An 11,408-nucleotide genomic window follows, 5' to 3' on the forward strand; every position below is an offset into this window, starting at 1 on the left:
GAAACAGTGCCAGGTAAGAAAGACTTCACTCTCAATCTGTAGGTACTAGAACAGGGGAGGGCAAACTATAGCCCGTCAAGGCTTTCAATCTGGCCCGCAAGAATGCCAGCCCATGGTGCAGCAGGGCTAAGACAGGCTCCCTGCCTTCCCTGGCCCCACACCACTCCTGGAAGCAGCTGGCACCATGTCCCTGCGGCCCCTGGGGGAGCAGAGGGCTCCGTGCGCTTTCCTTGTTTTCAGGCACCGCCCCTCGCAGCTCCCACTGGGCGGGAACGGGGAACCGTGGCCAATGGGAGTTTCAAGGGTGGTACCCACAGGCGAGGGCAGCGCGCGACAGAGCCGCCTGCCCCACTCCACCCCCAGGAGTCACTGTCGGACATGCTAGCTGCTTCTGGGAGCGGCACGGGGCCAGGGCAGGCAGGGAGCCTGCCTTAGCCCCACTGCAAACCGCTGCCACCCCAGAACTGCTCAAGGTAAGTGGCACTGGGCCAGAGCCCGCACCCTAAACCCCTCCTGCACCCTGCACCCCAACCTCCTGCCCTACCCCGCACTCCTCCTGCACCCCAACCCCCTGCCCTGAGTCCCCTCCTGCACCCCAACCCCTTGCCCTGAACCCCTTCCTGCACACCGCACCACCTCCCACACTCTACATTCCCTCCTGCACCACAACCCCCTGCCCTGAGCCCCCAACCCCCTACCTTGAGCCCCCTGCTGCACCCCAACCCCCTACCCTGAGCCCTCTCCTGCACCCCCACCCCTTGCCCTAAGCCCCTTCCTGCACACCGCACCCCGTCCCATACCCAACCCCCCTTCCCTACATTCACGGCCCTGCATATAATTTCCCCACCCAGATGTGGCCCTCAGGCCAAAAAGTTTGCCCACCCTGTACTAGGAAGTTACCCATATCCAGCTATTTACAGAGAGTTCTCCATTGGGCTAGCTCCTCACCCCAAACTGGCCTCTAGATTGACGAGTCAAAAATGAAGCTCTAAGAATCATTCTTGCCATGTCCCATCATTTTTCACCAAAATTACAACACAGCTGGCTCTAAACCTTATTTATTGCCTGATCATACAACTGGTGTGGGACAGAAGCCGAGTGAAAATCTTCCCCTTTTTTTCTAGTGCGTTACACCAAGACGACATTTTGAGCTGAGTTATTTTGTGATGAGTTTCACTTCTAAGAAAAGTCTAAATCCAAAGCTTTGGAACTAAGAAGGGGCAATACATGTGTCTAGATCTGTATTCAGTCACACCAAGATAAAAGGGGACACACTCTCTCTGATTTCCTAGTGCTTTTCAAAATACAAGATCATTCCCCGTGATGTTTCCAAAGATAAATTGAGGACTTTTACCTAGAAATCAGAGTCACAGAAGAGCCTTGTGCTGTATGGAACCAGCCTTCTATGTACACGTGATTAGTGTTTTAAGCCCCCATCTTGCAAGATGTTCTGCACAGGTGGAGGACTGTACAGAGCTCAGGACAGGATCAGGGTTTATCTGTTTACAGAAAGTTTTATATATAGGAATAAAAACTGGTATGGAGTGGAGTGAAGCTTTCACTGTTATGGAGAGAGGAAAAACAACATTCCCAACTGTATAAGAATTAAGGGACTTACAAGTGCTGTCAAAAAATCGTTTAAGTATTAATATTCATTTTACCTGGCAAGTGGTATAAGGTGATATTTACTGTGTGGGGCATGGATGAATACTTAATGAGCAACTACTGGTTCTTTTATCAATAAAGCACCTTTAAAATTAAAAAAAAATTAAAAACTGAATGTTACAAGGCCCTCAATCCCAACACTGGAGGAAATCGGTCATATTGCAGTCTGCCTCCTTCTGGTTCTCTACACCATACTCTGCCTTCTGGGCCATTTTTAATAACAAAGAAACTGAAGGCCAAGTCCAGTTCTGTGGAGATCAGTCACAAGAGATGGGCACTCTTTCCAGGAGGAGAGGAAAAATTAGTCATATCCCCACTCTTTTTACGCTTGGGCAACTAGGGTTCCTAGCCCACACAGCTGCTGAAAACTTTCCCCTCAAGTGGATTCTCCACCTGTACCCCACTGGAAATCTAACAGCTGCCCCTTCACCTCCGACTCATTAGCAAAGCCCTGCCTCTGTCTTTCCATTGGAGCTGCATCCATGGGGAATGTCCTCCCTCCAGGATGACACTCTAAACTCAAAATGTACAGAGAGATGGCTCTGCCTGGGCCTCCCAACAAATCCAGGGGACCAGCCACCTCAGGAAAGTAACTCTCAGGCAATTTACTCACTGTTCCTCAGTTATTTCACTCCTGTACTCACTGGTGCAGGTACTTCTATGCGTTTCTTGTTCCTTAGCATTCTCTTGAGCTCGTATGCTCTGCTCCTCTTCTTGTTTAATCCATGAGATAATGTCCGTGGTAGAAATGGGAGATTCTGTTCAGAGGAAAGAGGGTGACATCACAGCTTATGTATAATCCACGGAACATCTTATTCAGTATTTGAGAGCTGATCTGAAACCAACACAATGGACCAAGTATCCGGTTGGAGCAAACTGGCACGACTCCACTGAGAGTTGCATTAACATATACCAGTGGTGAATTTGACTATTTCTTTGCTGGAAGAGATGCACGTTCTGACGGTTTGCACATGTTAAAATGGAAATTAAAAAATATGGGGTGAATATATCAGATGATCAGAACACTCTGAAGAGCCAGAACAAGGAGAGATTGGTGCAAGAGCAGGATAATAAAAACCTGCTCACAGGAATTTAAGCTGTGACTACATGAGCAGGATTCTCAACATTAACTGCAATCAGTGTTCCAAGTGGATTTTATGTATTACCTGTGCTGGGACCGGCAGAGACAGAAGTAACTGGGGCAGGTGGAAAGTCATGAATGACGTCTGCAATGAAGATAAGAAAATGGTCAGTTAAAACGTATCAAACTCATGTGTTTTTTCCTCATATTTCTATTCTTTGGTGGAATTCCCTACTTTTAACTACACTCACTTTTCCATTTCAGTCCATTACTCACCTGTGCTAGATTCTGTATGGATCTCTCTCACTTCCAAGTCCTGCAGCTCCCCAGCACAGAGCTCTTCCCCTTGTTCAATCCGCGATAAAATATCAGGCTTGGAAATTGCATGGTCTGTTCAGGGAAAAGAGGTATTGAGGATATAGTAAGTACTGATTTTAGTTTTAAAGGGGTTCTCCTGGTTTTAACCCAACCTCCTTGCCTCTCTGGAAGAGACAGATAATCTGCACAGATGTAAGAAATGGTGAACGAAGATCATGCAGAAGAGCAAATGTCTGCTGGAAAATGGGAGCTCCTTACAGGATGGGGGGGGGGGGGGGTTCCCTCACACAACCCCAAAGTGCAGACTGCTGGGCTTTACTGGGCTGCTGGAGAATAAAGGCAACCTATAGGATATCAAGGAACTGGAAGGTCTCTAAGTGTGTTGGACACTTCTCCAAAGCTCATCATCATCGTATCTTGAGAGAAAAACCTGCCACCATTCATGAGCAGCTGTCAATCCACCCACAGCAAGATATGCAGACATGTCAAGAATACCGTGAGGCTGGCAGTATCAAAGGTATCTGGCAGATCTAAAAGAATCAGACTAGACACTTGGATCTTCATTTCTTTCCAGGAAGAGATCACTGACTAAGGAGCCAGTCTAAAACAAAGGTGCCTGTGCTCAGATTTCCTTGGCTCCTACAGATACTGCCAGAGTTGCCTTGCTATAATCCTCATCATAGAAAGGGGGATTCAAGACAAGTCAATAATCAGAAAGACAGTCTGTACCAAGGGACAGTTTCCAGAGCAAGGACCTAGTAATCACTTCCTCAAAACTTGCTGGCACTCTCAGGTTTGCATAAATTAACAGCACCTTAGTCCTCCCAAATATCAGGTGGGCCTGGGTTCTTGTGTGAACCTTTTGCAAAGCCCTAATTTTAAAAATGTGTGTTTCTAGTATAACATGGGCAGAAACCTTGAGACAGCCATTAATGCAGAAGATCTTGCAACACCTTCACACAATGAATAGGTCAGGTTTTTGGACATGGCCGGAGCTTACACCAAAACAATTAACTCAGTACCAGAAAACTCAGAAGGTGGGGGGATCAGGAACCCCGTTAGCTTTTTGAAATCTCTCTAAATTGGGAAGATTTGTGGAGCTGGTCTATCACACAGGGTCTGAGATAGGTGCTGATCCACCAGAAATCAGAAGAAGTTGAGAACAGCCTTGGGATAGAAGAAATTCATCAAGTCAGATTGCAAAGCCTCCAATAAGTGTAAAATGCTCTTTACCTAGTGAGATCAAAGACTCATAGTTGCCCTTCATCACATTCTTGTAAAGCTCTTTCTGCCACTCTTCCAAATTCTCCCACTTCTCCCGGGGAATTTGGATTGAGACATCATCAAACGCCACTGGGACCTGAAATCACAAGTGTCACACACTCAGCACCTTCTGCTGCTATCGCCTCCTGACACCAGCTATCCTTTCACCTTGTAGAACAGACAAATGGGTTGGAAATTGCAGAAATTTAGCTTTGGGATGACTGCCCATTGGTCTGTATATAAGCAGGTGGGTCTCCCTCCCATGTCCAGTCAACAGGTGTCCACTCCAGAATAACCATCATGAAAACTGGCACCAAATGATGGCCTTGCTAGAAGTCTCTGCATTGAGACTGGAATGGGCTTGGAGAGTGAACTACTTGCTTACCCTTAGAGGTGGTCTCTCGAGATCAGGTACAGTAGGAGCGACAATGGCACTGTGAGTTGGGAGGCAGTGGGAGTGGATTAGTCATGTTTATATGGAAAACATTTTAAATAGTATTCCCACAGAAACTTTAAAATTTTTAAAAAATTAGACAAAGCATTTTAGAAGTCAGGAGCATGTAGTTATGGCCTTTGATTTCAAGAGGATCTATATACATCTAGTGACTGTTAAAGGTATTATTTAAAAATGCCTTTCACTTCTGCTTGCTAACCAGCCCCCTAGTGCTGACATCACTACACGTCAAAAATCTACTTTGCTTTATCCAGTACTGAAGAACACTGCATGCACTATACAAACATTTGTCTTTTGAGTATTTATACAACACATCACCCTGGAATCCAAGCCCCTCTCAGTAAGATTACTTCACTATGCATCTAATCTAATGGCCCAAAAACCCTTTACAGAACACACATTACTCGTAACTTGGCTATTTAACATGGATCACTCAGTTTCCGAAGTGCTGGAGAGGCTATGGACCAAGAGGTGACTAACTGCACATGGTAATTTTGCCCTATTTTTAATCATATATTCTAGAATCAAGTATTATCCCATTGTTCTCAGATACTGTACTGGAACAAGGTACAGCTCAAACACCATTCTTGTTCGGAGTTTGTGGAAAGACAACAGGTAAATACTGTAGACTGGAAGCCATCCCAAACATGGTGGTTTTTCACAGTATGGGACTTTGGGCCAGATCCTGCTTTCACTTGCAGCAGAATCTGGAATAGTCAGTGAAGTTAATGGAGTCATTCCAGTTTTACAATAGGAACTGGCCCATCAGCTCTCCCTGTAGAAAGTGACATGCCTCTGAAGAGAGCATTAAGACCATTACCTTTTATGAACAATGTAGAAAACTATAAAATATATAATTTATATAAAAACAGATTGAATAGATTTCCTCCCCATTTAAATATTTTTTTTTAAAAAACAGATGAATACCTGGCTGTGGATTATAATGACTAACAGTAGATTGTATTCATTGTCATCTGTCCTTTGCTTGGTTAATATACCTATGTCCGCAAAATATATATATTTTTTCAACTTAATAGAAATTGTTTAGATGGTCCTTACCCAGAAAGTCAGATCTATAGCTTACATTTCTTAAAGTTTGGGAGACTTTCAGGAGGAGGTTATGGTTTGCTTCTCTCTTAGATTTTTAATTTAAAAAAAAAAATGTTAATAGTTTTAAGCCATGTACTTATCCTGGAAAGCAGCATTACTCAGCTGGTTGAAGATACGTTGAAAAATGCATCTAAAATTTGAAAGCATCCAATATCCCACCCAAAGAGCTTTGTTAAAAGAAGGTTATGTTTGCAAGCGTAGCCTATGAAATGAAAGAGAACTTTGAAGCAACCAGCTCTTTGGGCAGCTAGGCAGCACCATCTGCTACCAGAGCCATAAAATGCTCTCATACAGTAGGGGCAGCATGCCTTTAATGGCTGGCAGCTGGTCACAAGCCCCACATGGAGGGCACAGGAGCAACTGGTGAGATGAGGAAGGCGGAGGGGGCAGAGCCTTCCCCTTTCTGCGCACACGGTGGCGGGCCAAATAAAAAGATCTGGCAGGTTTCATGTGCCCCCCGCCCGGGCTGCCAGTTGCCTATCCCTTATTATGGTCCAGTGGTCAGGGCCCCCCAAAACAGAGGCCTTGTGCGAGTATGCATTGGTTAATTTGGGCCTGGCTATCCACCAACAGTTTTCAAACAGGCTGTTAAGATGGAATTTTATTTTGTCCATCCTGTATGCTAATTCCTGGGGGCGGGGGCATGTCGCATTAACAGAGGTGAACCCAAAGGGGGTCACGGCATGATATAGTCTGGGATAAACACCGCACTAGATAGTGCCCACCTTTATTGTGTGAGGCAGGGGTCCAGGGTCCCAGGGAAAACAGCATGTAATCATGCCCACCTAGGGACTGTACTGTAATGCATATGGATAAAGAAGCAGACTTAAGTTTAGGGGAGCAACGGATTTTGGCATTTCCAGACTTAAGTGTTTCACTTTGGAAGCATAAAATTATTTTAACATAGGGATTTTTATATGAAATTTCTTGTTTTGTTTTTAAAAAAAAAAGATTTTTCTTTTTTTTATATTGAACTGTTCGCTAGACTGCAGCAGAATGCTCATTCTGCATGATACACCGGAGTAGGGCAGTGCAACATGGGTATACATTTCATAATTGCTTTCACATATCTTGTGGATCAAGTACTAGCTTAATAAGCAATACAGCTAGCAGCCAGTCAGACTGCTCCTTCCAGCCAAGCTATTTTACAATGGTGATTTATAGGGACATAAAAACTTCTCCGATACAGTATACATTAGTTTTACACGAAAGTACTAGATGGGTTACTGTTACCTTTGGGTCTTCTCCTTTACTAGCAGGGGGAATTCTTAGGATCCAGAAGTTCCTATTCTTCAGCAGGTTCTCCATGTTCTCCAGTCTTCTCTGCAGCAGTCCATACTCCTGGATCAGAGTTCCCAGCACGGCCCACTTACTTTCCAGTTGGTTACCAAACTCTACCACTGTTTTCTCACAGTCCACAAATTTCTTCTCAGCTGTCCCTGATCTCCGCTCCAAATTCAGCAATCGCATAGCATGAGACTCCACTTTCCTCTCCACCGCTTGAACAGCAGCTACCACAGTCCACAAGGAAATAGCCGCAGTCTGCAGTTGGGTTTCTTTCACAAAACTTACATCTGGGATAAGGGGAGCTTGTACCTCTGTGTCCCATTCTGATGCCTGTTTGCAAGGACAAAAATTAAAGAGAGCTGGGTTTATGTTCCCAACTAGCAAAATAAGCTACAAAGAGAAACAACATAGAAGTAGATCACGTGCTACAGGCTGTTCAAACCTTGCAATTAGATCTTTGTTTTTAATAGGGTCAAATTTAGAGTTGTGCAAAACAGTCCCAACAAAACCAATATATGATCTAGTGGACTGATAGTCAGGAGACCTGGGTTCTATTCCCACCTCTGCCACTGATCTGTGTTGTAACACGTGTTGTGTAATTTCACCTCTCTGTGACTGCTTCTTGTCTACACGGTTAGCACTTCGGAGCAACGACTGTCTTTTACTATGGGTTTGTATAGGCTGAGCACATTGAAGCTCTGATCTTGGTTGGGGCCTTCGGGCATTATTGTAATACAAAGCAAACACCACCACACCAACCCATCTGTGCTGGGATTATTACGAAGTGAAAACTCAGATGATGTGCACCACTAAGGTTCATAAGCCTTGCTAACACACCTGGGACAGTTTGCAACAGAGCCAAGCAAAACTCTGGTTACTACTGAGATTTGATTTGAGGCTTTGGGTCTGTTTGACACTCAAAACGAGATTTAGAGGGGTAGCCAAATTAGTCTGTATCCACAAAAACAAAAAGGTGTCTGGTGGCACCTTAAACACTAACAGATTTATTTGAGCATACATTTTCGTGGGTAAAAAATCCACTTCTTCAGATGAATGGAGTGAAAATTACAGATACAGGCATAAATAATATATATTGGCACATGAAGAGAAGGGAGTTACCTTACCAGTGGAGAACCAGTGATGAAAAGGCCAATTCAGTCAGGGGGGATGTGGTCCACTACCAATAATTGATGAGGAGGTGTCAATACCAAGAGAGGGAAAATTGCTTTTGTAGGGAGCCAGCTACTCCCAGTCCCTCTTCAAGCCCAAATTGATTGTGTTAAGTTTGCAAATGGATTGTAGTTCTGCAGTTTCTCTTTGAAGTCTGTTTTTGAAGGTTTTTTGTTGAAGCATGGCTACTTTTAAATCTGTTATTGAGTGTCCAGGGAGATTGAACTGTTCTCCTACTGGCTTTTGTATGTTACCATTCCTGATGTCTGATTTGTGTCCATTTATCCTTTCACAAAGAGACTGTCTGGTTTGGCCAATGTACATGGCAGAGGGGCATTGCTGGCACATAATGGCATATATATCACATTAGCAGATGTGCAGGTGAATGAGCCTCTGATGGTGTGGTTGGGTCCTATCATGGTGTTGCTAGAGTAGATATGGGGATAGAGAAGGCAACTGGGTTTGTTACAGGGATTGGCTCCTGGGTTAGTGTTTCTGTGGTGTGATGTATAGTTGCTGGTGAGTATTTGCTTCAGGTTGGGGGCTGTCTGTAAGCAAGGATTAGCCTGCCTCCCAAGGCCTGTGAGATCGTTTTCCAGGATAGGTTGTAGATCGTTGATGATGCGCTGGAGAGGTTTTAGCTAGGGGCTGTATGTGATGGCCAGTGGTGGTCTGTTATTTTCCTTGTTGGGCCTGTCCTGTAATAGGTGACTTCTGGGGACCCATCTCGCTCTGGCGATCTGTTTTCTCACTTCCCCAGGTGGGTATTGTAGTTTTAAGAATGCTTGATAGAGATCTTGTAGGTGTTTGTCTCTGTCTGAGAGACTGGAGCAAATGCGGTTGAATCTTAGGGCTTGGCTATAGACAATGAATTGCGTGGTGTGGTCTGGATGAAAGCTGGAGGCATGTAGGTAAGCATAGCGGTCAGTAGGTTTCCGGTATAGGGTGGTGTTTATGAGACCATCACTTATTTGCACTGTAGTGTCCAGGAAATGGATCTCTTGTGTGGACTAGTCCAGTCTGAGGTTGATGACAGGGTGGAAATTGTTGAAATCCAGGTGGAATTCTTCAAGGGCCTCCTTCCCATGGGTCCATATGATGAAGATGTCATCAGTGTAGCATAAGTAGAGGAGGGGTGCTAGGGGACAAGAGCTGAGGAACTGTTGTTCTAAGTCAGCCATAAAAATGTTGGCATACTGTGGGGCCATGCGGGTACCCATTGCAGTGCCACTGACTTGAAGGTATAAGTTGTCCCCAATTTTCCGTCTCTTGGTATTGACACCTCCTCATCAGTTATTGGGCGTGGACCACATCCATCCTGTCTAAACTGGCCTTCAACATTGGTTCTCCACTTGTAAGGTAACTCCCTTCTCTTCATGTGCCAACATATATTTTTGCCTGCATCTGTAATTTTCACTAAAGAAAATTTTCACATGCATCTAAAGAAGTGGGTTTTTTACCCATGAAAGCTTATGCCCAAATAAATCTGTTAGTCTTTAATAAAACAATATTTGGGATGGGAATTTCATAAGGAGTCATGTGAAAGAAAATCTTCACATAAACCCTATTAAGGCAAACTTTTGAGCACTCTGCAGTTCTAATTTGGATAGAATAGTCAAAAGATCTGTTAACATTTTCACTATAGGTAATGTTTAGAGGTTTATAATACATTGGTCTGGGACTTGACCCACAGGTTACATCAGCAGAGCTGCCGCTGATTTGCTAAATTCATTACAGCAATTCTGCTATTTTCTTTCTTTAGAATATTCTGGCCTGACCAATTCTTGTCTGCCAAGCTGAAACACACACTTCACTCAAACCCCTCCTTAAGACTCACTTCTTCCACAATGCCCACAAAAAGCAACTCGACAATAGTAATGTTTTATGAAAAAAAAAAAAACCACACTTAACTGAACCACCAGAATATGCATACATCCAATACCTAAATCCTGCAGGCTGCTCTGTGTGGGCAGAACCCTGTGCATTGCCCCACTGAAATCAACAGGACTAGGGATGAGCGCAGAAGCGCCATCACCAAGGAACACTGTGCAGGACCAGGGCCTAACTGGCTGACTGACAGATAATCCTATAGCTGTGAGAGCCCCATATCCATTCCCTTCTCCTTGTTACACTCACTCGTCGTGTCTAAAAATCAGGTCCCAAGCCTACAACTGAACCCGCAGAGGACGACCCTGGCACCCCATGGAGATGGCGCACAGTCTTCCCCAGGGCGCTGGGGGCCGAAGAGCGGCAGCAGCCCCTTAGGCGGGAAGGCTCCTGACCGGCCCGCGGTTTACTGTGCGTCCAGGGGAGCAGGGCGCAGCCCGGGACACTCCCCGGCCAGACAGGTTCCGCTCCGGCACCTGCGCCACCGAGCGCGCAGCCCACAGCAGCCTCCGGGGCTACTCCGGACAGACGCTCCAGCAGCCTCTGCGCCCCCGGCAAGAGCAAACCCCGGGCGGTACCTGGCACGGACCCGACACCTGCCTCAGGGTATTTGGGCCGAGCGGGGGCGCCGGTCCCTGCAGCGGGGGAAGCACCAAAGCCCCGGGCCCTGCTCCCAGCCGGAGCCACCCCCGCTGCTGCCCGGGACCCCGGGACCGGCCGCCCCCGCCCCGGGGCTCAGCCCCAGCCTGGCCGGGCAGCGCCGCGCTCCCCGCGGGCCGCTCCCGGGGCCCGGGCCGGGCGGGGAGAAGCTCCCGGGGCCCGAGGCCCCCCCGCCCGCCGGGCCCTTACCTGGGCAGCGGCCCGCTCGGCCATGGCCCCCCCGGGCGGGGCTGCTCCCGCGGGCCCGGCCCGGCCGAGCCCCGCTCCCGCTGCGGGCTGGGCAGAGTCCCGGCGCCGCCTCGCTAGGGGCTGGGGCTGGGCAGCGCGGCCACGCCGGGGAGGCAGAGTGCATGCCGGGAGTTGGCGCCCCGCCCCGCTCCTGCAAAGAGAAGGGGTCCCAGGAGCCTGCCCGCGTAGGAACAGCGCCACCTACCGTGGGCGGAGCGCAGGGCGCGTGTCGCGCGTTCCGTCTGGGCCGGCTCTTGGGGTCTGCGTCTGCCCCCTGCCCGTGCT

General features: G+C 47.1%; 1 protein-coding gene across 1 annotated transcript in view; it reads right to left on the reverse strand.

The window, feature by feature from the left end:
- Positions 1-11,219, reverse strand: part of LOC125632985 (uncharacterized) — a 29,910-nt gene extending 18,691 nt beyond the window's left edge. The window contains exons 1-6 of the mRNA XM_075124756.1: positions 11,085-11,219; positions 7,125-7,508; positions 4,298-4,424; positions 3,023-3,136; positions 2,832-2,891; positions 2,310-2,423 (exon numbers count right to left, since the gene is read on the reverse strand). Of these exons, the coding sequence (XP_074980857.1) occupies positions 2,310-2,423; positions 2,832-2,891; positions 3,023-3,136; positions 4,298-4,424; positions 7,125-7,508; positions 11,085-11,108 (823 nt within the window). The 5' untranslated portion in view covers positions 11,109-11,219. The remainder of the gene's footprint in view (positions 1-2,309; positions 2,424-2,831; positions 2,892-3,022; positions 3,137-4,297; positions 4,425-7,124; positions 7,509-11,084) is intronic.
- Positions 11,220-11,408: the final 189 nt, after the last annotated feature.

This window comes from Caretta caretta, chromosome 2, assembly GCF_965140235.1.
Source record: "Caretta caretta isolate rCarCar2 chromosome 2, rCarCar1.hap1, whole genome shotgun sequence".
Taxonomy (NCBI): domain Eukaryota; kingdom Metazoa; phylum Chordata; order Testudines; family Cheloniidae; genus Caretta; species Caretta caretta.